Raw genomic sequence first — 26,724 nt, 5'->3', positions numbered from 1 at the left:
CATTTTTAGGGCCTCTTATTGTGGTGCCATGTTGTTGAAATTCTTGTGAGAAACTTTCAAAGTCTGGTCTGCAGTCTGCCCATCTCTTCTTGGGGATGTGGAATTCTCCCAAGAGTAAAAGCAATTGTACAAAAATAATGTCTTTCTCCACCTCATGGCTTTTGAAACGCATGAAAATGTCTTTATCTACAAGTAAATTATTTGTCGAGTTTTCCTTGTTATGTAAAGTTGAGCTTCCACCCAAAATATTATGGTATTCATACGGTTATAAAAGAAATGGCAAACAGTTTCTTTGTCTAATTCACATAACGTGCAATAATAATAATAATAATAATAATAATAATTTTGTTTATTGATATAACACAAAAGAAAAATATAAAAACAACACACGGGAGGGGGGTATTCTTAATATCAAGCCCAAATCTCTCCAGTGTCTTTTTGCAGTATACATTTGGTACAAGATTGTAAGGGAAACCTTCGTAACTTTATCATTAAGATACATTTTATACAAACTTGAATCACTGGAGGTTCCCGTCTTGCTGGAAATAAGCAAAACAGACGAAGAAGAATCCACTTCCGCTAAGGGATGCGCCGCACCACACACAGCTAGCCGCGCTCGTGCTCTTCATCACGTTCATCATCCCTGTATCATCACGCGCATTGCTAAAAACAGCAAAAGATGCTTTGTTGTTATGTGGTAACAGACTAGCTTAGCACGTACGTCGTTTCTTTTATATCCTCGCCCCGGCTCCGCGCTGTGTGACCGTGGATAAGAAAAACTGATTGGAAACAACTGTGGCGCTGTTAAGCTAACGAGCATTAGCTAGAGTAAGCTAGCACTCCCAAACAGAGACACGCCAAGATGGACGAAGCTGCTGCCGCGGCGATTAGACAGGACGGAGCTGCAAACAAGCCCCGCAATGGAAACACGGCATCTGAAAACATCGTCGGTCCATCGGCTGAGGACACCGCTGATGGTAAGTAGGCTAACCCGCAGTGGTCACTTGGCTGAACGCGCTGTTAGCACTGTCAGTAGCAGTGTGCTCAGGCGTGGTGACCTCCTACACCAACTTCACCGCCGCAGGGACACGAGAACACAGTACTGTAAAATAACCGCGGTTTTACGGCTAATAACACAATGCTTACAATTGGCATGAAGTTGCATTCATTTGCGGTGTTTTATATCCACCCCTGGTCTGTTGGTTATTTAATGTCCATCGTAAATGGTCAGCAACAGTCTTAGACCAAGCTGTTACTCAACCCCATCATGGTAACTGATGATAAAGTGCTGGCAATAAGCAGTACACACTGGATCTTGATAAGGGTAATATAGAATAGGTTTTCACCTATATTGTTTTTTCAGGGCCAATAGCGATCATTTATAATGAAAGTGATAACCGATATGCATTTACAATAAAAAATAAAAATATTTCTGTCAAAATTTGGAATATACAACACAAAACTTTGTTTAAATGCGTTTAGCAAATGTTTAATGTCAAATGTTTCAAAACTGAAACTTTCAACGTCATATACAGCAATTAAAGTAAAGTTCAGTAGAATTTTAAATTAAAAAAATGAATAAATAAAAATAGCTCAGGTTTAACTAAGTAAAGGTTTCTCCCATGCTGACATTTTCTTTGCATGTATTGCAGACTGTCTTCTCTGGTGTTGGCTGAATGTAATATGCACACTGTTTCCTTAATTAACTTAATCAGTGCTCATTAAAATGAAACACAGTGACAGATAATCGTCAAAATGCCAAATATCGGCCCTGATAATCAGCCAGGCTGATAACCTGTTGACCCCTAATATAAAATGTATTAGAAGCAGAAACTTGTACTCATATAGTGATGTAGAAAAATGCTATTACTGTATTGAGAGATATTTATCATTTTGCCAGGCCAAGCTGAGGTACAGGGGAAATTAAAAGTTGATCTCCCAGCTATTAGTATTTTATTAACCATAAACCACTGAGAAAATCAAAATGATCTTATTTTATTTGAAATTATGGTGGTTTTCTCTGTCAACCCTTTGAAACCTGAAGCAGTGTCACCTTTCTTGTGCTGCTAACGGATGCCTTTCACAAGTATTTAAATCTTTGAACCTTGAGCAGATTGCTTTGATTTCTTTCAAAAACATGGGAGAAAAGGCAGTGATCGACTTGGTGAGAAATGTTTCACAAATTGCAAGAAATTAGTGTATTTAGAAAATGATTTTTAAAATGTTAAGGGAAGATATCAAGGAAAAAAAACAAGAAAACCATGAATATACTTAATTTAGAATTATCATGGCTACATATTTAAAATTATATTAGAGTTTTTTGAAATTTTAAGCACCTTTTCAGGTAATTTCAGGTCATTTTTCCTTGTGTGTTTGTTTTTTACATTCTTTTTCTTTGTCTATTTTTTTTTAAACTAATTTTCGAGCAATGTTCTTTTACTTTTTACTGTTTTCTTGCTAATTTTTGGGTCATTACTGCTTGCATTGCTCATTGCCTTCTTCCTATGTTTTTTAAATAAATCAAACTAGTTTGCTCAGGTTTTAAAGAATTATACAGCTAAAATCAGTGCACTTACAGAGGCACTGCATGGTGGGGCTTTACATTAAGTGACATTTGTACAGGATGCAGCTCAGTGGTGGAGAGTTTGCTTTGTATGTGGCTGTGCTTTCTATCTAAGACAGCTCCACTTCTGACATTCTTGTCTTGAACTTTTTGGTGAAATTTGTTTATATCTGTACTAACCAGCTGGTAACAACCAAACAACCGTTTTCTTGAGTTTCAAACGGAGTCTGGTTGGTTTGGTGATTAGATCTTTTGAGCTTCTCCTGGTTAAACAAAAAGGAACAACAACAAGCAGAAGGGACATCGATAAGCACTTTAGTGGATGTAAATTGATGCGGCAAACATGCCCTGAATGGTTACATTGCAAACTGTACATGTTTTGCTGCTGTCTGCAGCAGTCTCGCTCAATACTGGAACAGTTTCAATTTTTTTTGTTCTTCTCTAGTCACTTAGACACAAAATCATGAGAAAATAGGGACCAGGTTGGAAAAAAAAAACCCAGCTTAGCATTAGACTCTCTATGACAAAAACATGACAAGTGCCACTTGAAAGCAGTGTATTATTATATCTTGAATGCTGTCTTCTACTTCCAAGTGATATCCCAGACTAATGATTTAACCTTTTTAGACGTATGACTCATCACTGTGCTTTTCTGCCAATAAAACCTGCTTTAGTAGGTATAAATCTGGACTTTAAAACAAGAAGTTTCACATTTTATGCTTTACAGTTTAATGCAGCTTCAGCTTTAATCAACAAAAGTGTTTTTAATTCTCTGATTCATGCTTAAAATTTAGTCAATTTGGATATAAATGTTCATTTTCTTTACCCTTATAAATAGGACTGGTGTATGCCATGATATTTGATTGTGAAAGACTCATTGGGTATGCAATGAAGAGAATCTGTGTTTTGCTTACACAATTGCTGTTGCAGCACCCCAGTCTATTGCAATGTGGTGCTTTGGTAACATTTAACTTAATAAAAGTACAAAAGTGTTCTGGAGCAAGCTTATGAAATAACTGAATGATAGAACTTCACAAAGGTCACTTGGCTTAGTCGCTGTATTTGTTAACCCCTCTGTAATGAAAGCTGGGAATATAGTTATATTTCCAGAACCAAATTTGGATAATTAGATAAGGAAAGTCTTGTATACATGACCATACTGTAAACTCTAATAATTTTTCAAATAAAGATATGATTTGCACCTGTGTTTTTGTGATTTTTGTTCTTTTTCTTTATTTTTTTACTGACTTTCTTTCTCTGGAAACAGGAGTGGCTTTGACCTCCTATTTTCCCCTCTCTATTTTTAGGGGTTTTCTGCTGTCGGGATTGCGGAGAAGCCTTCAGAGAGGAGGCAGCCTACTTGGAGCATCGCCATCAGCACCCGCAAGAAAGCTTGTATTTAGATGACCAGTTGGACAGTTTACATGAAGCAGAAAAGGACAGTGAAACAGCTAATTTCTGTACTTTATGTTCACTATCATTTGTTGAAACAAGTGAATTCCACTCACATATGGAGAAGAGCCATGGTCAAACCTCCCAAAAGGAGTCTAATAGTCAAATCAATTCTGGGATAACAAAGCAGCACACCTATGAATGTCCAGACTGTGGGAAATGTTACGGTGTGATCGGACACTTTCTCAACCATCAACGCTCACACAGACAAGCCTCCAAATCCGTTTTTCATGACCTTGAACATTTGAAAAAGAAATCATTTCAGTGTGAGTCTTGTGGGCGAAATTATTCCCGCGCTTCAGCTCTCGATGCGCACCGTCGTTGCCATGAGGAAAAGTTAGTAAAGTCAAGAAACAAAAGTTCAGGAGATGCATTTCACACTGAGGAGTCAATTGTTGAAGCCAAGCTGAGTGAAATGCAGGCGGAGGATACTTCTGAAAAAACGTTCAAGTGTTCATGTGGTAAAGCTTTTACTGCTCTGTTGCGCCTTAAAACACATCAGAGATTTAGCCGCAACAGTCAGTGCTCTCCAGAAGAAATGAAAGAAAAACCAAAGAAAACCTGCAGTGAATTTTACTGTAGTGAATGTAAAAAGTCTTTCAATGGCCATATCGCCCTCTTCAACCATCAGCGATGGCATGATAATCACTCACATGATTCTGCGAAAAGGTTCCCATGTGAGGAATGTGGAAAAGTATTTATGACGCTTACGTTCTACTACAGGCATCAGCGCATGGCGCACAGTGATGAGACCCCAGCTAAGTCGTTTCTTCATCAAGTGTGTCAGCTACAGAAGAAGGCATTTGAATGTAAAGATTGTGGACTCAAGTTTTCCAGGGCTTCAGCACTTCACGCCCATCAGCTTCATCACACAGATGTTTTCAAAGAAACGGAAAAGGAGGGTCAGATGCACACATCTCTGCTACCTCAACAGAATACTTTGGAAATTGAAAGTAAAGAGACTGAGCAGGAAGAAGTGGAATCAGAGAATGTGCTTCTTACCAGCATGGCTGAGGAAGACTTGCATGTCAATGAGACTGATGAGGAGCTGGAGAGTTATGAACCCGGGGACTTTAATGTACAAGTGATCAGTGCAAGTGAATCTGAGGACGAGCCTGTCCAGGAGCTCAATCCTGATCTTGAGCTGCTGTGTGAATCAGATCAGGAAATGAGAGATGACTGCGGCGCTGGAGTGTCCTCCAGTAGCCTTGTCTCAAAACCGGGGCTGGATTTAAAAATTGTACAAATTGACTTTGAGGAAATGGATGAACAGTGCGCACTGATAGCAAGGGAAGCCGAGAGTAACACCTCAGAGGAAAGATTTCATTGTCCAGAGTGTTACCGTTGGTTTACTAGTGCTTCATCACTGCGCGTTCACAGAATGTGGCATGGTGTTCGTAAGAGAAGACAGCAGACTCAAGGTCAGTCAGTGGCAGTTCACACATATGACACATCTGGCCACAAAGCCGGTAGTTATGCAGCACACAGTAGTCACATACAACAACACAGGAATAAAAATACAAGCAATGATGGTGGTGATGATGATAATGATGATGATGATGATGATGATGATGATGGGGTAGAGGGAACTGAAAAGAAAAATTTGACATGCAGTGAGTGCGGTAAATGCTTCTCACGTTTGTCTGCTTTAGTCTCTCATCAACTACATCATCCCAAAAGAAAAAAGTTTCAATGTCCAGATTGCATGATGTCTTATTCATACGCAGCTAGCCTGTTTAATCATATGAAAAACTGCTCCGCACAGAAAAAGGAGAATATTTCAGTCACTAAGAAAGAATACAATCCAAAGAAAACCCTTCTTGGCCCAAAGATTTATCACTGCGAACAGTGTGGGAAGGGTTTTTGGTCTCTAGGAGCTTACTCCCACCACAAACAAAGTCAGACTGAGTGTACAGATTTAAGGCTAAGAAAAGGTGTCACAGGATCTTTGCACTCTGTGAACGGACACCCGCGCTTCAAGGTTGCATGTCCTGTGTGCGGTAGAAAATTCCGCCACAAGGGCATTATGGCATTGCACATGCGAAAACATGAAAATGGGAATCACAAATGTGAACTCTGCAACAGGTCGTTCCGTCTTTTCTCCAGCCTCCTCCGACACCAGGTTGTGCATAATGACCAGTTACTCCCACCGCCCATCAAATCTTTTCAGCATCAGGTTGAGCAGCTGAAAAAGAACACATATTGCTGTCCTGACTGTGGGAAGCTGTTTTCACGGGCTAAAGCACTTCAGTTTCACATGAAAAGCCATGGGTATGAGACTGGGCATTCGCCGTCATCACCAAGGTCTACTGTCACACTGGAGGATCTGCAGTGTGCAACGTGCCTAGCACATTTCAACAACAAGGCTTCTTTGAGGGCTCATAAAAAACTTTGCATTAAAAGAGAAAGTCAGATAGTTGAATGTAAGACAGAAAATGATAATTCCCTAACATCGCACAAGGATGTGGATGTGGATGTGGACAGTGAGGAGCTGAAGATGGAAATTCAAACCGACGACTTAAGTACCACTAATTTGAAATACAAATGCAAAAAGTGTGACAGAAGCTTTTCGGTGGTTGGAGCTTTGAATTTTCATAAAAGAATTCACGCTAAAGGTCACAAATCTGTAGGACAAGGTAAATTTGGCATGCCTGTAATGCTTAAGAAACCTAAACAGGAAGAGCCTAGTAAAGGACTATTTCACTGTTCAGAATGTGGGCGGCGATTCATGTCCAACTCTGCTCTCGGCTCGCACAAAAGATGGCATAAGGAAAAGAAATTTCCTCGGTCCTTGCTAAAAGATGACGATATGAAATCTGTCAGCCACAAGACAGAGGACGGACCTTTTCAGTGCAGCAAATGTGGCAAACAGTTTTTCAACCATCTGGTTCTTCAGCGCCACCAGATGTTTAATCCTCAGTGTCAAACCAAAACTGAGCGTGAGCCCGATTCCAAGAAAATTGTTGAACGGGACAGTGCACGGAAAAGGTTTCCTTGTCCAGAATGTAACATAACATTTGAGCAAGGTTCTCTTTTAGCTGCTCACTATGAAAGTGAGCACAGCAGCACTTTGGCAGCTGTGGCTGAACAAGGAGAGGGGCTCGCCTTGGTTGACCAAGTCCCACAGCATGATGTCAGCTTGAATGGGAGTGAGTCTGTGTCATCAACGCTGAAGGCAAAAGCTTATCAATGTCCCTTCTGCTCTATGACCTTTGCTAAAGCAAGAGGTCTGCGTGCCCACAAATGGCAGGCCCACTCGAAGAGGACAAAAGGTAAAAAGATGGGGATCTGGAGGATGAAAACAGAGTCCGTTGCCTCAAGCGGTGAAGTTAAACAGACGGAAGATAACATGACAGTGACGGTAACGTTAAAAAATAGCCCTGTTGCAACAGGAAAGAAGAAAACTGGATCAGTTGGACCCCCTGTGAAATGCCTTGACTGTGGGAAGCAGTGCAGTTCTGCGGGCACCCTCCTCGAACATAAGAAGGTGTGCCTGGCAATTAAGCACCAGTCTAAAGAGGACATCCAAACTCCTGAAACGGCAGCTGAAGTTTCCCCGCCTCTCAACCGTCTGTCGGAGCATATGGCCAAATGCCTCTTCAAGTGTGATAAGTGTGGGAAAGCTTTCCAAACAGAGGGACAACTGGGAGCCCATAAGACCAAGGCGAAGAGCCGACCTTATTGTTGCGCTCTGTGCTGCCATGGCTTTTGGACTGAGAACCAGCTGCAGCAACACCTCGCCTGGCATGATGAAGTCCGCTGTCGTCTCCCCAATGAGGTTCGCTATAGGCTCAGCACTGCAATGACCTCAAAGCCATTAAAACCCAACATCCCCTCTGCTGACACCACAGGGACATCCTGTCCACCCTCAATGCTCAACCCAGACTCCAAGTCACAAAGTAGCCATAAGTGCCAGCATTGTGGCAAAGCCTTTCTCTCACCAACTGCATTACAAAAACACGAAACTCAGCACTGTAACAACGACTCGTATCATTGCTTTATTTGCCCCAGGACCTTCAGTGAGATACAGGACCTCATCAGCCATTACCAGGAATGTATTGGTGATTACAAAAGGCAGAGTGATGCCCCTGCTGCTGTCTCCTCAGGAGATACCAATGGCCTTACTTGCCTTGAATGTGGAACTACTTTTTGTCAAGAAACTGATTTGCACCAGCACTATACTGAACATGTCCGCAGAGTGTATTAGACTGTACAACCTGAAAAGGACTGAAGCGAAAACACTGTAGATTGTTGATATTTGTTGCTTTTGGAGGTTGCCAAACTACTTAAACATGTAAAGCTATAAAACTGTTAGAAAGCTGTTTACGCTACGTAGAAATGTGCTTTCCCTTTTTGTTTCTGTATTATTTGAGATTCTTTGTTTTGAGAAGCAGTTCCTTAGGTCGTTTTCCTATTCTCAGGCTTTCTTTTACACTGGATTAGTATATGTACAGATGTTTAAGAGTAACCCCTTTTATAAGCTTATGTTTAGATGGCAGAAATGTGTAGTTCTGAGCCACCTTTTGATTTGACCTTGTTTTAAGTGGACCACCTGTGATGGGTTAAACTCAAGAGCCAATTACTGGCTAACATATGGTAGTTCATATCTAGATATATCAGAAAAAGAATTGGAAAACATTTATGCATGTAAATGTTTGTCCTCGCGCATTTAAAATCATCAGAAAAGAGCAGCTGAAACACTACTTATTTCCTAGTTTATGAAAACATTGAAATAATTCTGCTAATATATACTAATTTTGCTTGTGTCCTTTTAAATACTGAGGTTTCGACAGAGAACATAAAAGTATATGATGTTCAACAATGTACACTGTTTGTAGATTGGTTAAAAAAAAAAGAAATCCTGGTGTTGAAGATTGCAGCCATTTATTACCAAAAAACAACTTAAACAATCAAATAATTGTATGTCACCTGCAACACATCTTGCATTAAGTGATGTAAAAGCTCCCATGTTCTTTCCTTTTCAGTGTTATATTTCAATGTTGTGGAAAGACTATTTAGCTAAAACTAAAATAGTGATTATGTTCATGTAGGATAGTTGTTAGTTTACTGTACCACTTTGGTAGTGGGGAAGAGTATTTGTATTGTAAAAGAGATGTAACTTTGCTATATTAATTTAAAATCTTTTTTTTCCTTAGATGACCAATATACCCGTTGACTACTTGTTTAACTTGCTGTTTCTGAAACAAAGAAGAGAAGTGCTCTAAAAAAGTTAGAAATAAATAGATTTTTTTTTTTTTGCGTGAATCACTGGGTTGTGTGATTCATTCAACCTCAGTTGAGAGAATATGCATGATTGTGGTTTGGGGCATGTTGATTTCAGCAGCATTACATTTAAAAAATACAGCTGTTGATCAGAAAGCCGAAGCCATCATTTTTAAGGTCCAGTGTGTAGAATTGAGGGGCACCCATCGGCAGAAATGGAATACAATATTCATAATTATGTTTTCATTTGTTTATAATCGCCTGAAAATAAGAATTGCATTTCCATTACCTTAAAATGAGGCGTCTGGACATCGAACAACTCTGCGACAGAATCCACTGTGCTGTTTTCACAGAGCCTAGAACAGACGAACAAAACACCGGCTGTGGATGGGGCCATGTTGTCATGTTATTACAGTGACCGCTGTAGTTCTCTTACTCACTTGGCACACTGAAGTAGTTTCTGGACTGCAACCTCACGGCTAGATGCCACTAAATCCTACACACTAGACCTTTAATACAAATACCAATAAAACATGAACTAATACATAGCACATTATGGATAAGGAGCCTGGTGTGTGCCATCATAATATAGACCTTTTCAAATTAAGAGTTAACTGATGCATGATAATACTAAAAAATAAATAAATAAATATGACAAATACTTGTTCTGTTTACCTGTTTTGTCTTTAAATTATGAATTAATAATTTAATTTTAGAATATAACTGAAAACTCAACTGTAAAAGTATTAATGAATTTGTCCTCTGATCATTTATCATCTCACATTTGTTTCTTTAATGTATAAAATGTCTGTTTTGTGATCAGATCCAAGTTGTTTGGGCAAAACCAGGAATTGATTGGAAGACGTTTTGATTTATAAAAAGGTGTAAGCAACCTACAAATAAGTTCAAGCAGTTGCGGTACCATAATTATTTGAAAGGCACACTGCAGGCTCCATAGATGGGTCGCAGATATTCGACTTGCTTTTTTTTAATGTGCAAGCTGAGATTTAGATAATTTTATGAAGAGTTAATACCTGACTCAACACTTTTTAGTATCCCCCCCATCTGTGAATGAAGAGAAGAGCCACAACTCAGTCTTGTAAGTTTTACCTGCTGTAATTAAACACTGACTTTGTCAGTCTTGGAAAAAAAGGCTTTTTCTACTTCTGAGTAGACTGCAAACATTACAGCTGGAACTTCTTAGAGAAAACACTTCATTATTTAAATCAGATTGTTTTATATACTTTAGAATGACTTGAAATTCAACTTATAGTTCATGGAGTGACTATTTGTGCTGATAAAATATCTAAATTGGCCCTTTTTTCTTCTTTTACAGTCAAACAGCGGAGCATTGAATGTGAGGATTGTGGACTGAAGTTTACAGACTGGGAAGTATTCAAGACTCACCTGCACCAGCATGCCCTAGAAGAGGAGGAGGAGGAAACCCAGACTGGAGATGACATGGATTCTGGGAGAGGAGACGATGGAGAAAACAGAGATGACGACATGGGCAGTGATGTGGATGTGTGTGACATGAGTAGTTCATCGCAAACACAGCCCTCAGAGTTAACACCAAGGGTCAGAGATGCTTCAGCCGCAGAGAGGAAGCATGCGTGCTCGGTCTGCGGGAAGGTTTATAAATACTGGGAGTCATTCAGGAAACACCAACAGCTGCATGAAGTCCTGCCGCCTCCAACAAAAAGTCTGAGCGTCCCAAATTTGCGTGAATATCAGTGTCCAGAGTGCGGGATTTCGTTTATTAGGAGAGCACGGCTACTTGGTCACCTGAGAGTTCACAGGACGTATAAGTCAAAAACTCCCAGATGTGATCAGTGCAACAAAGACTTCAGTTCTTTAAAGTCATGGATGGCTCATGTCGAGCTCCATAAACAGAGGCCATTCTGGTGTCTAAGTTGTGTCAAGGGCTTTAGGGATGAAGCGTCACTCGATCAACACCTGCAGGTTCACAATCTGAGGGAATATAAGTGTAATATTTGCCCCAAGAGCTTCCAGATGGCTATACAGCTCAGAAACCACCACAGAATCCACACTGGTGCAAAACCTTACCAGTGCTCGTTTTGCGGGAAGAGGTTTGCTCTTGCAGGAAAACTAATTCTTCACAGAAAAACACATCTTAGGAATTATTCGGGGTCTGGCGGGATGCCTCTGGGGATCAAGAATAATGCGATTTTTGCAAAGAAGCAACTGATGAAAAACAAAAGATTTGTGCTTGCAAGTGTTGAAGAGGAGCCAGAGGTGTTTACAAACATGGAAGAGCTGCCAAGGGATGAAGTCTGTGTGAAAAGAAGAGAAACTCGAGAGCTGTTTGAGAATGCAGAGTCTGGGGATTGTGCAGAGTCCGAAGACTCAGATTGTGGAGAGCCTGCGCATCACTTCAGGCTTTCTAAACCGCTCAGCTCTGCAGGATCTCATCCACCTGATGAATCGAAATCAGTAACTGTGCAGCCTCAAACAGGACAGGAGTGGAATGAGAGTCAGTTACAGGAAACAGACATGCACAGAGAGCACAAGTATTGGGAATGGGAGTGTATTGAATGTGATATGGGCTTTGATGAAGTAGAACAGCTCCATTTGCATTATATAAAACATGCTACTGGGGAGCTGCCAATCCCACAGGATGATGTTGAGGCTTGAAGATTCAAAGCTGCATTTATTTTCTGACACTGGTGTCTTTCTTGGCTGTAGCCTTTTTTTTCTTACTGGGAAAGATGCATGAGTAGGGCTAAGATAAATTTGTTGGATTTTCTTTCTTTTTTCTTATACATCTAGAGTGCTTTAAATTTTAAAACTCAATCTTTCACCCACTGTTGCACTATACGAAACATAAAAGTGTGGAGAGTTATGAGTATCTACGACAGAGTAAACCTCAACCGTGATTGCCTAAAGCTATGATAATATTCTACAGGTTTTTAATTTGTATAATAAACTGAGATGAAAACTATGAGTTACAAAACATTGTCATGAAACTCAGAAAATGTAAAACTGACATGAAGCTACCTCCTTGTAGAATGAAATAAAAAGTAATGCATTGAAAAATGTTTTGTGTTTGTTTTTATGTGCGGGGGGAGGATTTACAAAATACAGTGTGTGCACATAGATGACAGTATTTAGTACCGTTTAAACAACTGAATGGAAATACTGTGGAGGAAAAAAATCTGAGTTATGATTAGAATAACTGTTGGCCAAAAATCTGTCAGAGTGCTCTCGGGTGCTTCACTTTTCCAGCATGTTTTTTCCACTATTACTTATCTAGTTATTCCTAAAAGAAAACTGCATAGCGCATAGCAACAGCATAACTGTTTGAAAGTAATACCTTTAAACATTTTGTCCAAAAGTGCCAAAACTAAATTAAAACAAAGGCAAAATCTTGCATGTAATGACAGGCTGAAGCATGTTTAAGATAAGATGGCAAGGGCTAAGGTAATTGTGCAGAAGTGACGGTGCAGGATGTCTATGCATTTTATAGCTCATGAAAACCTTTACTATAAGATTATATTTGGATTATCATCAGTCTGCGACAATCAGCAGTTTTAATGGAGGTTTTAATGGAGTTTGCACCAAAAGTAATGGCTGAGTTATTAATACAGTGAGAGCTAATGGAGCTCAAGAGACCTCCAATCAATCTCATTAATTTTAAATCCAATCATAATGAGCTTATGCGTGGTTGATCTGCTTGTCATGCAGAGCAGTTACTAATGCTAATGCAGTGGTTAGTAGATATGTATACTATCGCTATCTGTGTGAGAAACATTACAACAGTTTTCACAAAGGTGTAAAATAAGAGCATTAAAAACTAGGACATAATGGAGGAAATGTACAAATCACATTTAAGCAATACAATATGTCATTTAATAGGTAAACATTAACAAATACTGAGATTTGAATGGCAAACATTATTGGTGCAGGAGAGAGCGTTAGCATTGCTTCACCACAAGCCAAGTGCCAGTCAGTACTTAAAAGAAGGCAAACATCTCTATTAGTGCACTAGAATAAACTTAACAGCACTACAGGTAAAGAGGAAACATATTTATCATAAAAGTTAATAGATTTGGCTATTATTTGTTAAATCACTGAACTCAACATATTGTATTTAGGACAGGTGTCCATATGGGATGGGCTTTTAGTTCTTTTCAGACAAAACTGTTGCTCAGCAAAGATGGGAAATACAATCAAAGTGTTTATTTAAACCTTCTTTTTTTTTTGCATCTCTCGTTTACTATGCAGGTATAACTGTCTTCTTTGGTGCTCCTGGTTTCAGTAAAATTAACTAAATGATTAAATTGTAGAGAATCTTAGCAATGTCCATATTGACAAAACTTTAATCATATAGACTCGTATTTGTATGCGTGATCTTAGCAGCTAACTAATTTTATCTCCAGCAGATAGCCAACAAACTGGTTTTATACATCCAAAGAACTTCTATAAAAATGAACTGCATGGCAACCAAACCTGGCCTCTAGTTGTGTGGGGGTTTTTTTGTTTGTTTTAACCAATACCTTTGTATTTTGTATATTTGTTGCAATACAATGACCTCAACCCAAGTTTTGGTATCTGCTGTGTTGTAGTCTTTTAGCAAAGTGGGCAGCACTCCTATATAGACAGTTTCATTGCTTTTGTGTTGCTATGGCAACAGCTTTGGTCTCTGTTTACATCCTGTCAGCCACTGCAGTAACAAACACTCCAACAGGAAATACACGTGGGCCCATTTATAATGTTTATGTCATGTTTGAGAAGGGCTATATGAGTGGGGGTTGGTTTGACGGGGAAAAAACCACAATACCCATGACTCCTCTGCGGCCTTTGTCAGACGTGACGTCACGATGTCTGCAGCCCGTCGGTGTCTGCTTTGTGCGGAACGACGCGGAGATGTTTGGGCGGACGAGTCAGCTTAGGTAACCTTAAATCTACATCCTCTTGCATTCATACACATATATGGACGTCTGTGTAAAAGATGGGACGCAAAGAGAGTGAATATTTAGCATCTTTGGCGCCGTAACTGGTCGGAAAAGCTAATATTTACTACACGATTTGTACCATGAAGTGTTATCAGTGTATTTAAGCTAACCGGGCTAACATTATTTGTGTATAATGTTAGTGGTTGTCATAGACGGATTTTTACAATAAAATGTGAATGTTAAAGCACACTATTCACACGATATTAATACAAACTAAAGTGTTGAATTTGGGTTATACTTTAGCCTTCAACGGCTGCCCTGCATCCTCGTCGGTCTTTTGTAATACAAATGTTTTAAACCCATTCATTCACTGGTCTCCCAGCTGTCGCCGTGCAGATAACAAAGATGCTGTTCACTGCTTTTGAAAAATCAAAGTGCGCAAAGACTGCTTTGTTTTTTAGGAAATCAGGTGCATACGTTTGAATGATGCGTAAACATTTGATTTAATGTGATTTCTCCAATTATCATAATGTTTTCCAAAATGTGTCTTGCATCCCAAAACGTATACTGTTTACCATAAATGCACACAGACAGGGTTCCCACGGTCATGAAAAGTATTAGTGAGTATTCATGGAATTTCACAATCTTATCTTCCATGCTTGTAAAGGCCATGTAATTAGTAAAAATCATTGCAAGTTTTGGAAGTCTTTTTTTTTGTGTACGTAAGGAAGTTAATTGTTGCAGTAGTCTTCTGTGGATAACCTTCCGCATAATGTAATAACATAATAACATAACCAACTACAGATTGGAAAAGGTTGCTGATTAATTTTCATACAATAATAAACATTGGGAGCAAAATTTACCATACAGTTTTTCCATGTCATAGGTTCTAAACATTTGTTTATAGGTCCTTGAAAAGTCATGGAACAATTTTGAAAATTTGCCCAACTAAACGTGTGTTAACGCTGCATCAACACCTAAATACAAAACAGCAAAGTTTGGTTGGTATCTGCAGAAGGTATTCATGTATGTCTTGGTTTGTCTGTGTAATTAACAGTCATTCTGTGTTTCTGTTTGGGACCTGATTTCATAGAAACCTATGAATATTTGAGAGGCCAAGGCAGGGAGCCATGCAGAGTCCAGCCCAGTCAAACAGTGGGCCAAACCCTGTGACCACAGCAACCACAGAGCAACCACTGGACACCAGCACTGACGCTCAGCCAGCACAGAGTGAACCAGATGCACAAGAAGAGGAGAATAAATCAACTTCACCATCTGGGACTGAAACAGTCGTCACACCGCAGGAAAATGGGACAGAGATGCAAACAGAACAAACACCTGCAAGTATGATGGTCACACCAGCAGTGGAGAAAGAGCCCGCTGTTCAGCCACTGACAGAGTCCTCAGTTAACACTGCAGGGATAGAGACAGACTCTGCTACAAAGCCAAGTGCGCCCACAGAAGCGCTACCTGACACAAATACAAATCCTGGGTGTGATGAAAAAAAGGCAAAGAAATTGGATAAAGGTGTACGTGATGGTAGGAAATATGTTCCATCCAAGAAGGCCATGCTAGATCCTCTGAAGATGGACATGTCCAAACCACTGATGATGCCTCTAACATGTGAGTATTTTACCTTGCGTGTGTGTGTCATTCTGTGTTGTAACAATTGATTATAAGATCATTACTTTTGGTGCAGGTCATACATTTCAAGAGGGTAGGATTTAGAGACCTGTTTGGTCTTGGATTTTTCATCTTTGGCTGCACACTCCCTACTATGAAAATATAACAGCACTCTAAATTGCATTTTGTGTTAGGAAGTTTCAGTGTTTTCTCAAATCCCAGTTTACACTGCGATAGCAGGATGGTCCACACAGGAAACAGACACTGCACTAAGAAATCTGCTGTGGTTTTTCTGCAGTGGTTGATGATTGCTGTGATTTACTACAGTAGCGTGATAACCACTGATGCTTTAGATTTAAATACACAAAGCTTTAAAAATATCCTCAGTAATGACCCGTACACATCATTATTGTGGTATTCACAGTCATTTTCACCGTGTACTTTTACAAGATGATATACTTTAAAACAATACTTCTGTTTTTTAACACACTGATACATTATCAAGTTTGGTTAAACCTATGAAGTTAATATTTTCTGGTGTTCAGATGCAGCCAAACAAAAAGATGCTTGGTCAGCTGAATATTGTGGTTAGACTTATGTATTGACCCATATTAGCTTTTTGCAGATGCTGGTATGTGTTTGTCCACCAGAGAGCACTGACAGGTGCACCTCTGGGTACAAATATGGGCCAAACAATAAACAAATTTAAAGGATTCTCTCTAAAAATATTTTTATCTTTGCACTATGCATTTATGAAAACAAAGGGCACATATATCATTATCGTATTAAGTTCTCATATATTTATGTTAACCTTTCATATATTTAAAGCCAGGTGTGGAAATAAGTACCAGACAATGGCCAAAATAAATATAAAATAAATAAAATAAAATATATCCAAGAGACTGCTTGATTTACTTTACTCACTAGCCAAAAAAAACAATGGTAATCTATTAAGTTGTTTCCAGATTTTGGAATCCACAAGTCACAGTGGCAGGGGGACAATTAAAGATAATTTATTTAGAGTTTATTATGGTATCTGCCTCAAAAATCCAGTATTGGTCGGGCTATTCTGTTTTTTTATTGTTTTTTTTTTACTTTGCATGTGTCAGTTAATTATTTGCAGCATCATTTTTGTTGCTAAGGGGAAGTTGTAAAACCTGTAGGGTCTCCTTTCACTTTTTTGCACAGAAACCTTTATTTATGTGTATTTGCCATATAAAGATGTCTTATTTTTGCTCCAGAGCCAAACTTTTTTCTTTTTGCACGCCTTACTATTTTTTATGTTTGCCACTCTACTCTAAGCATATGGATGCATGTAACACGTTGCCTTTCTCCTCTTTAACTCTGTTTCCTTTTAGCGTCTCAGCTCTCCCTGCAGTGTATGGAGTGTCATATAATCTTCAGTGATCACAAGAGCAAAGAACGTCACCTGAAGTTGAGTCACCCTGCAGAATATGAACAGTGCATACTGAGGAATGCCCTTTTCGCCTGTTACGTTTGTGACCGCCATTTCACAAACTCTACAGAGCTCATGGTCCACCAGAAAGCCCACACTGAGAAGAAACCCTTCAAGTGTCCCATTTGTGGCCAGGCCTTCAACAAGTCATCAGAGCTCACCCTTCATAAGAAAATTCATTTTGGCCAGGATGGTTATGCCTGCACTGATTGTGGCAAACCTTGCAAAACCATGACATTGCTGAAGTATCACCGCCGCACACACACCGGAGAGAGGCCGTATATTTGCAAGGAGTGTGGAAAGAGGTTCACCATGTCCAAAGCTCTGCAGAAACACATGGTGGCACACTTACCAGAGGGAGGCGAAGGAGATAAGGAGGACACCACAGCTAAAGCACAACTGAAGAAAGATGCTGGTAAGAAGCATGTCCATGTTATGGATATTGTTTATTATTATTTATTTATTTAACCAGGAAATCCCTTGAGATTAAAATCTCTTTTTGGCCAAGATAGCACACCATTACAAGGTAGCAAAAATTATAAAAGAGACAATTAAAAACAGAGCATGTTAAAAACAGTCAGGGGCAAAAAATACATAAAGCTTTAACTCTGATGATTCTATGGACGGCAATGTTACTCAGCCTGTCGGACTGTCCACCACTTTTGTCCAGACTGAAATTTCTCAACAACTAGGGGATTTCCTTGAAAGTTTGTACAGACAGTCATACCTTCCAAATGATGAATCTTACTGACTGCTGATCTCCTGGCTTTTCCCCTTAGCACAATCATGAGATTCACATTTGTGGTAAAGAGTTAAATGTGTCAACAACTATTGAATGAATTGCAATGCAATTTGGTACTGATGTTCATGTCCTGCTCAGGATGAATTGTAATCTATTTTTTTATCCCATAGTTTGTAATGTAACACCATCATCAGGTCAAAATTGGAATTTTTCCAATAGCTCAACTCAAATCAGCCTCAACTGCTTTTAGTGCAAATTGTCAAATACAAGTGCCCTAACTCTCTAAACTAAGAGTGTGAACATGATAATCATTATACCTGCCAACTGCTGTGTCTATGTACTGCCTAGCCAAGCTGCTAGCATGGCTCTAGCCTCTCAGTCTTGATCACATTTTCTAATCCAAAATTATAAAAATGCGAGGGATAAAGTATATATTAGGAGCTGATATATTATTGGCCTTTGCAGCTTCTCTCAATGGTGGAGTCAGTTGATCACTACAAGAAATATAAACTCTGGTGATAATTAGGTAATTTAAACAAGTTTATAATAAATAAATGTCTTCTTTATTCCAGGGATGATGAAGGCTCTCTAAATAGTCATTTTGTATTAAAAAATAGACTTGTCAAAAATAAATATAATTATTATCCTCTTCACATTTTTGCCTCTGCCTTTTATTTATATTATTGATATCAGCCACAACAAACGCGTAATCAGGACAACATGCTATGTCTGTCAGGTTGCAGAAAATATTTTGTGCTTTTCATGGTATACCACAATGCATCACAACTTTCTTTCTTTATTTTTGTAGGCGCTTCTACGATGAAGTATCCTTGTTCTGTATGTAAGGCCACTTTCAAGAGTACCAAGACACGGCTACAACACATGAAAACAAAGCACAATTTGTTGCCTGCTGCAGCCAGTAAAGCCCTCCCAACTGGGCAGCAAGTGAAACAAAGCACACCCATCATAACTCCAATATCTATTTGCCAACCAGCACTACTACAGGTGGAGCCCAATGGACCACTGCAAAAAGTTGATGCCAATATTGACACAGAACAGATTCGCAGACTTATTGAATCTTTGGGTAATGTGCAGAAAGTAAATCAAGTTGTCATATTGGGGCAGGTGCCACCTCATGCCCCACCACTTGAGGTGCAGCAGATACCACAACTGGCAGAAACTGTGAATTTGAATCCACCGCAGATAGATTTTATGGGGCTGAAACAGACTGAATCTAAGATAGTTGAACTGGACCCTTCAAACAACCCATGTGACGCCATGGAGCAAACAATTATACTGGAACCTATTACTCCAGATGGACAGTTGGAAAACCCCCATTTCTCAGAACTGGGTTCCCACATAGCAGCAGGTGAAAATATAGAGCTAACACTTGTTCAGACTGAACATACAGGGACCCCTGAGGGAGAGGTGATGCATCAGATCCTTCAACAGCCAGATATTAGTGTAATTCAGTCTGATCCTATGGATCAAATGGTTTGTCAGAATGAGGTTGAGCAAAACCTTGAGCAAACAGTCATATTAGAACTTATACCAACTGAGGAACTTGAACAATCCCAAACTGTGCCACAAAATGAAATCCCATCCTCCTCTCTGGTACCAACCACTGACCTGGAGAAGATTGCAGATCAGACTGTATTAGGGCAGCAGGAGATGAGCCTGTCAGCCCCACCACTTATGACTGTTGAGCTGGAGCTGACCCCTTTACAAACAGAGCAACAGTGCCCTCCTGCTTGCCCCTTTGTTCCACCAGATACACTTACACAAACTTCAATTGAATCTGAAACTAATCTCACAGGAGAGGTTGATTCAAAGATGCAAACAGTAAGTCTGGACCAGTGCCACCCTGCGATGGATGGAGCTGCGCTACAAGAGACACAGGAAAAAGTTGAAATAGAACCATCTGAAGAAGCATCTGAGAAGATGCTGGTAGATAGCAAGCAAGGTCAGGAGCAGATGGAGAACCTGTCTGAAGTAGCTGATCCACCTGCTAAAGAAGAGGTTCCACATTTGGAGACAAAACAGGTGCCAAAGATCTCAGAGTTACCTGTAAATGTAATGTCAGCTCAAGAACTGGTGAAAGTGCGGAAACGAAAGCCTGCCAGGGCGTTTATCTTTCAAGGATATATGCAAGAACTGACTGCATCCTTAGACAAGGATGATTATCAAATTGATGCCATACCTGCCAAACGACAAAGAAGAAAAAAGCCTCACCTTGTTGTTAAATTTGGTCCACAAAGCAAAGAGAAGAAAACCAAGAAACAGAAGAAGCCATCACAGCAGCGTGAGCAAAGTCAGGAAGAAGTGATAAGAGGTAAAACACCTGCAACAAATCTCTCAGAGAAAAAGGTACCATCACAGAAGAAGGGAGGAAAGGGGAAAAGGGACAAGAAAGCAGAACATTTGATATCTACCACTGAAGTAAAATCGCCTTCATCAAAACAGGACCCACAAGAGCAACAAATCAAAGAGGATACCAGAAAAAATAAAATGAAAAAGAACAAAGAAGTGGCCAAGAAGGGTGTGATGCGCCTAAGTGAACAAAAAACTGTAGCCTCGCCTGTATTTAAAAAGAAAAAACAAGCAAAAATAATGCGAAAAAATCAGCCCAAGAATGCAAAGGTTGGGAAACGAAAGAAAAATTTGGTAAAAGAGGAAAATACAAGTACAACAACAAGCGCAGCTTCAGCAGACATAGCTGGTCCACTGATAACCCAAGACGCTCTACTTCTATTGAAAGGTCATAAACAGCCTCAACTAAAAGTTTATAAGTTAGACCCTTCAAAAGCATCAGGCCAGACACAGGAGGCCTCACCTCATGAGGCCCAAACAAAGTCCCAACAGAGCAAAGACAACAAACCCAAAACTTCAACAAGTGAGCCTACAAATAATCTCACATTGAAAGGTAAGAAAAAAGGCGGGAGACCTAAACCGAGCCCAAAAGCTCTTTCATTGTTGTCCTCACTACAGATTTCCCGTCAAGCGCCTGAGGCGCTGCCCACCAAGCCAAAGACCACAAGGAAACGTAAAGCCTCCTCAAAAGTGGAGACTGAAGGAGTGATAACTTCTCATTCCAAACGTGCCTTAGAGTGTCAGGACTGTGGGGAAAGATTCAGCGAAGTGTCATCCCTTCAGAAACACAAGACTATGGTGCATATTATAGAGAGTCCTGGCCTCACCTACACCAATGGGAACATCTTTGAAGGCGTCTCCAGGTTGGATCTTTACCAACTCCCAAAACAGCATGATAAGGTTGTTGGGGTGATGAATGCTGCTGCAGACTGGGATACTGAACCTGAAATGACAGAAATGGCATTAGAGGAGAGAGAGCGAAGTGTATCTTTCCCAGCTTTAATTCCATCCCCATCTTTTCCTGTTCCTCCTTCAGATAATGAAATAATTGCCTTTGAAAATAAGGATGAAGGTAAAACAGGAGCAGATGATCAATCTCATACCTCTCCAGAAGTTCACTCACCATCAAATCAAATGAAAACCAGAGAGACCTCTCCAAACTTTACATCTGAATCTCCTTTAAGTACCTCTACTCAGACAAAGAATTCAGAGACAGGAGAGCCTTTGGCATCAGACAAGGGCAAGCTAGAAGATATCCCGATGAATCCCAGCTCAGAATCTGAAGTCCAGGGTAGCATAGATGAGGACATTAAGGAGGATCTACTTCTTGAGGTAGATTTAGTCACTGTTGGGGAGCAGAATGAGAGAGATGAACCAGCCTCTCCTGAAGATACTGTCCCCCAAAACGAAGCGAGGGGAACTTGCAGCTCTGAGGGTGGAAGTGCTGGCGAACTCCCTGGGCAAGTTAGTAATGAAACAACAGCTGGAAAAGTTCTGACTTCGCAGACTGTGTCATGCTCTACTAATCAGGAGGAGATCAAAGAGGAGGAGGACGAAATGTTAGTCCAAAAGAAAAAAGGGGGTAAAGGAGCTGTTTTGAGGAATGCTACAAGGGGTCATAGAAGAGGAGCAGGCCGTCTAAAACGGGATGCGATATCAAGAAGAGTTTCAGTAGGAGATACTGGAGAAACTGTATCAGAGAAAGAACAAGATGAATGTCAGGTAGTGTACGAAAAACGTCCCATCAGCTCTGATTCAGAAGTCAATGATGAGGGCGAGACCAGCTCAAAGACTTCACAGCCAGAGGCTAACAAAGCTAATGCTCCTGCCGCATCTTTACCTCCCATGCCCTCTACATTAGAGAAATATCCTGAAGAGCAAGTCAGGTTTGAGCTGGCATCAGTTACCGCTAGTGTTGAGGAGGTAACAAGAAGACTGATGGGAGGAGAGGAACATGACAGGGAATCTGACCAGTCTCCAGGCATCATACTTGAGAAGTTCATCACCTCTGGACAGAATGGGAGTGTTGACAAGGAGCCGTGCCGGATGACAGCGAGGGACAATCAACGACAGGTAAGATCCCAGTTGTGCCAACAAATACTATACACTAAAGGGATAGTTCAGAATTTTGGAAGTGGGGCTGTATGAGATACTTATATATGTATAGTCACTGTAGTAAATACAGTAGCCAGTGATCAGTGTGCTCCCACTTTGCAGAAACAGAAGTGGCTAAAATACGTTTTAATATCAACCCCCCTATGCAGTAGAGTAATGCTTAGCTGTGGGGTGTGCGCCCCGTCTGTTTCTGCAGCAAACCAGGAGCGCGTCGACTGCTTGCTACTGTATGTAATACACTGACTGTACATAAGTATCTCCCCAGCCCCTCTTTAATTAATTCAATAATAAATAAATAATTCAACATTGCAAACCTTCAACATTTGTTTTTACTTCAGGGTTTGGACAGCATTGCTGTGAATGAAGCCCTTGGGAGCCAGGAGATAAAGGTTGAAGACAATATCTCAGATGCACCACTGGTTGCACCCACCTGTCAAAGCAGACAGAATGCAAGTGTGCAGCCACAGCACCATCGTGATATAAGAACTGTTCTGGTGAAGGAGGAGAGCAGCCTCGTGCTGAACGAGGCCCAGTCAACACAGGACAGCAGACACATCAGATGGAACGTGGAGCCACTCAGCAACGAAAACACCTCCAGTCCATGTAAGTGTTGGGCCACATTCTTTTAAAAGTACTGGTTAAACATTTTGGGAAATATTGTTATTTTCTTTCTTTAAGATAAGAAGATCAATACCACTAACTTGTTTGTGCATTAGTTATGGAGCTATGGCCTAGAGGCGATTAGCTTGGCTTTATGCAGCATTAAGACAGAAAGGTTATTTAAGTTTGTTACATTCATCAGGGATCATGTACAAAAAACAATCACATAGAAAGATAAGTATGTACCAGATTTACCTATTAGCTACTTTTTCAGCTAAGCTGTTCACCTCCTAGCTTTGAAAGTTGATGATTAAATAAGCCCATGTGGTTGTAAATCCTCTTTGTTTCCTGCATTGCCAGTCTGTAAACCTTTGAGGGCTTTTTTTTTAAAAAAAAAGATGGATGTTTTTGGCTTTTTTCTCTCAGTAATGGAGAGCGGGGAGATAGCGAGCGACTGTTGCATCACCCCCGAGTTCAACACCAACCAGTGCATCTTTTACCCAGTGAAGGAGGAGGACAGGGAGGTTCTCGTGGGAGCTGCTCCGACCAACAGTGGGAATTTATCAACAGGGGCATCCAGTGGTGCCCAGCAGACAGATCAAGCTACAGAAAGTAACATATGTGAGTCATTTCCTTTTCCAATGATATTTCCATGTTACTAAAGATTGTATGAAGATTTTAATGTTGAATCTGTCAACAGTGAGCCATTCTGCACCAGACTACCAGGAAATGAGAGTGAGAGAACTATTGTCAGAACCAGGAGTCAGTGGCTTAGCAGATGGACAAGGTTTGTTATCAATTTAAAAATGTACTTTTAGCTACATGTTTAACGGCCTTTAGCTATTTATCAAAAATGTTGATCATACCTAGGATAAGTCATCTGTATGTTATCTGGTATTTCAGCTGAGGCAGACGCTGAGTGGCAGCATCCAACAGACCTTCGGGACTTTCTCCTTCAGAGTTCCGATGAAGAGGACGTTGGTGGATTTGAACTGTCCGATCCTCCGCTGGACTCTGAAGCAGAAATCATGGCCTATTTCTACAAGAACGAAACAAACAGCGCACAGCAGCTAGATGGGATGTCAAAAAAGTACAGTACATCCTCATTTTTTAGGTCCTCAACCCTTTACATGGCACTGCTGAAAAAAAAACAAAGATCTTCATACTGTTTTATTAAGATTCAATTATACTGTCATAATGTGCAGAAATCAAGCTTCGTTGTTACTTAAATGTTCTTAGATGGGACCATTAAGGGAAAAATTGGTGTTTTTGGAGATTGTGTTTAAAATGTTTTCTTTATCTCCCTTAGTTTGCAAAGTTCAGTGAGTCAGCTCCAAGCACCAAGAGAGGAGAACAGGACCAAAGAACCCATTGACTACTTCTCTATGTACTTTGGTTGGGACACCTGGGTAGAAATTGCCAATTGCACAAATAAACTGTCAAACATGCAGAAACCTGTCTCAGCCAGAGAGGCTGCACAGTTTGTTGGGATCCACATTGCAATGGGAACTTTAAAGGTTTGTGCTCCTTTTGTTTTGTTTTTTTTGTTGTTGTTGTTTTTTTATATATATTTACTTGGCTCTGTTGAACTGCAAAACCATTAAAAGTTTATTTGGTCTCTTGCTATTTTCCAGTTTCCCAGTCCGAGGCTCTACTGGGAGGACTTGACTAAGGTGCCCCTGGTTGCTGAAGCCATGCCACTTTCCCGTTTCCTCGAGCTGTCTCGCATGTTGAAGCTTGCCTCTCCTGCGAAGGATTCATTCAACAGTAATGTTCAGGAATCAAGATGTGATAGTGACTTTCAAAATAAACAGCGAGATAAAACTCTGTCAAACATGCAAAGTGAAAATTGTCAGCCAAGTGACAGGCAGAGGCAAGGGGACACGCAAAATGACCTGAACACTTCAAGAACACAAACTGATCCTCTTTGGAAGGCTCGGCCATTATTGTGCCGTTTCAGAGCAGGGTGTCAGTCACTGAGGCGAGAGGATGACTATGCAGTTGACCAATATCCACTTCCTATGAATGGGAAGATGCACAATAAGAAACCGTCTCTTTACTGTACTACATTAATTGGATTTGGCGGTTTACTCTTACACGTCGATCTTAAAGTGGGTCTGTCCGGCAAAGAAGATGCTGTAGAAAAAATGGTCCCCAAAGGCAGCATGGTGTTTCTTTGCAAACAGGAGCTCTCCACCCCTGCCATGCTGGAGCGCCTGTTAGTAGCAGGCGTTCATGGTGCAGGAAGGGTCGGAGGAGCCCGAGGACAGATCGGAGATGAGTTTGTCAGCTCAGACGGGAAGCTGATGTTGCGCAGGTCACACTGTGGCTTCATACTTTCTACTGCAGGAAATGGCCAGAGGAACATGGCTTCACTCATTGACAACTTTGAGAAGGCCCAGATGTCGGCTCAACTCAACAGAGATTTGCAGAATCTTTACTCTATCCCTCTCACTGCCTCGGCCCCAACCTGCTGGCCTCAAGCGGTGCTCTGGTACCTAACAGATCTGGCTTTGGTCAACTCCTGGCTTCTATACAGGCAGCATCACAGGACAGCATCTGCCCCTTTGACTCTCATGGCCTTCAGATTAGAGGTGTCCAAGGCTTTGATTCTCTCCAGCGGTTCTGATACCCAGGACTCAGTTCCCCCTCAACCCCCCATGGAGAAGGCTCATGCAACAAATGAAACCCCCAATCCCAGCCTGGTGGAGGAGAGTCCTCTGCCAGACGCAGCCACGCGGTACGATGGTTCAGGCCACTGGCCAGAGCAGCTTGGGGAGGGAGAAGGCGGCAGGTGTCGCTATGGGGACTGTCAGAGAACATCTCGGGTGCTATGCCTTAAGTGCTGTGTCTTTCTTTGTATCTCACGCCACCACAACTGCTTTTTGAATTTCCATAATCAAGGGAGTTTGGCAAAAAAGTAATGCCCACTACAGAAATGACCCCTTAATTTTTCAACTCTTTTGCTTTCTGATTTAGAATGTAACTGTGTAACTTTTGGTGTATGACAACCCAACTAATCAAAAAAATGGTATTAAATCCTCTGTCCTCACTTTTTCATGATGCCTTTCACTGGCAGTGGCATTATTTTGAAGGATTATTTGTGCTGCAATTTAAAAAAAACAAATGCTCTGTGACGTGGCTTATTATGTCATTGAGCAAGTGTAAAAATTAATTTGCCTTCAGAAGGAAATGTAAAAAAAAAACATAGCCATATACTTTGTTTTGCAAAAGGGCAAAATGTAATTTTTGATGTTGCAATTATCATGATTTTTTCTACTATTTATTTTAACCTTATTGAATATACATTCCACGATGAGCTTCTTTTCTGCTCAATGAATTTACATATTATTTATTTGAATTTCAGAACATAATAAAAGACAGATGAAATAATACATGCAGTGTTTCATTTTTTGCAGACTGCTGACAAATGTTTTCACAGTACGCCTTTTTCACAGCAGATATTTTGACTTATCAAAGTAGGAAAAACATATGGCTCTGTTATACTCAGGTGTCACAGTAAGCCATGACAGCATGACATTTAGCCAACAAACACAATACTACTAAATACAACTGCTGATATATCAAATTAGTTGTTATATTGGCATATTGGATATTGGCAAAAAAAAAAAAAAACAGCATTGTACACAATACTGTGTATTTG

General features: G+C 40.4%; 2 protein-coding genes across 4 annotated transcripts; both read left to right on the top strand.

Moving 5' to 3' along the window:
• Positions 1 to 390: 390 nt before the first annotated feature.
• LOC121945544 (uncharacterized) lies at positions 391 to 12,295 on the top strand. 3 transcript variants are annotated; one of them, XM_042489774.2, is made up of 3 exons: positions 523 to 977; positions 3,871 to 5,436; positions 10,575 to 12,295. In XM_042489774.2, the coding sequence occupies exons 1-3, from the start codon at positions 863 to 865 to the stop codon at positions 11,891 to 11,893; spliced, it is 3,000 nt and encodes a 999-aa protein (XP_042345708.2). In that variant the 5' UTR covers positions 523 to 862; the 3' UTR covers positions 11,894 to 12,295. The 3 variants fall into 3 exon arrangements, with proteins under 3 accessions (XP_042345707.2, XP_042345708.2, XP_087940225.1); XM_042489773.2 differs by lacking the exon at positions 10,575 to 12,295 and having other exon boundaries at positions 391 to 977; positions 3,871 to 9,899; XM_088084099.1 differs by lacking the exon at positions 3,871 to 5,436 and having other exon boundaries at positions 560 to 977.
• Positions 12,296 to 14,040: 1,745 nt separating this feature from the next.
• On the top strand, positions 14,041 to 26,455 carry znf576.1 (zinc finger protein 576, tandem duplicate 1). Its single transcript, XM_042490665.2, has 10 exons — positions 14,041 to 14,151; positions 15,248 to 15,777; positions 17,136 to 17,648; positions 18,784 to 22,418; positions 22,799 to 23,063; positions 23,487 to 23,681; positions 23,761 to 23,847; positions 23,964 to 24,150; positions 24,370 to 24,577; positions 24,695 to 26,455. Exons 2-10 carry the CDS (start codon positions 15,285 to 15,287, stop codon positions 25,982 to 25,984), a joined length of 6,873 nt encoding a protein of 2,290 aa, XP_042346599.2. The 5' UTR covers positions 14,041 to 14,151; positions 15,248 to 15,284; the 3' UTR covers positions 25,985 to 26,455.
• Positions 26,456 to 26,724: the final 269 nt, after the last annotated feature.

Source organism: Plectropomus leopardus, chromosome 11 (genome assembly GCF_026936395.1).
Source record: "Plectropomus leopardus strain MGB_pleo_1.0 chromosome 11, ASM2693639v1, whole genome shotgun sequence".
Lineage (NCBI taxonomy): Eukaryota > Metazoa > Chordata > Actinopteri > Perciformes > Serranidae > Plectropomus > Plectropomus leopardus.
Note: the sequence above shows the minus strand (reverse complement) of the source record. Positions and strands in the feature narration are given on the sequence as shown.

Bases quoted from the DNA above. Each gene is read 5' to 3' on its own strand.
- LOC121945544 (XM_042489773.2), top strand. From the start codon at position 863: ATGGACGAAGCTGCTGCCGCGGCGATTAGACAGGACGGAGCTGCAAAC. The intron at 978-3,870 runs GTAAGTAGGCTA...CTCTATTTTTAG, and splicing joins GGCTGAGGACACCGCTGATG to GGGTTTTCTGCTGTCGGGAT.
- znf576.1 (XM_042490665.2), top strand. From the start codon at position 15,285: ATGCAGAGTCCAGCCCAGTCAAACAGTGGGCCAAACCCTGTGACCACA. The intron at 17,649-18,783 runs GTAAGAAGCATG...TTATTTTTGTAG, and splicing joins ACAACTGAAGAAAGATGCTG to GCGCTTCTACGATGAAGTAT. The intron at 23,682-23,760 runs GTGAGTCATTTC...ATCTGTCAACAG, and splicing joins AGCTACAGAAAGTAACATAT to TGAGCCATTCTGCACCAGAC.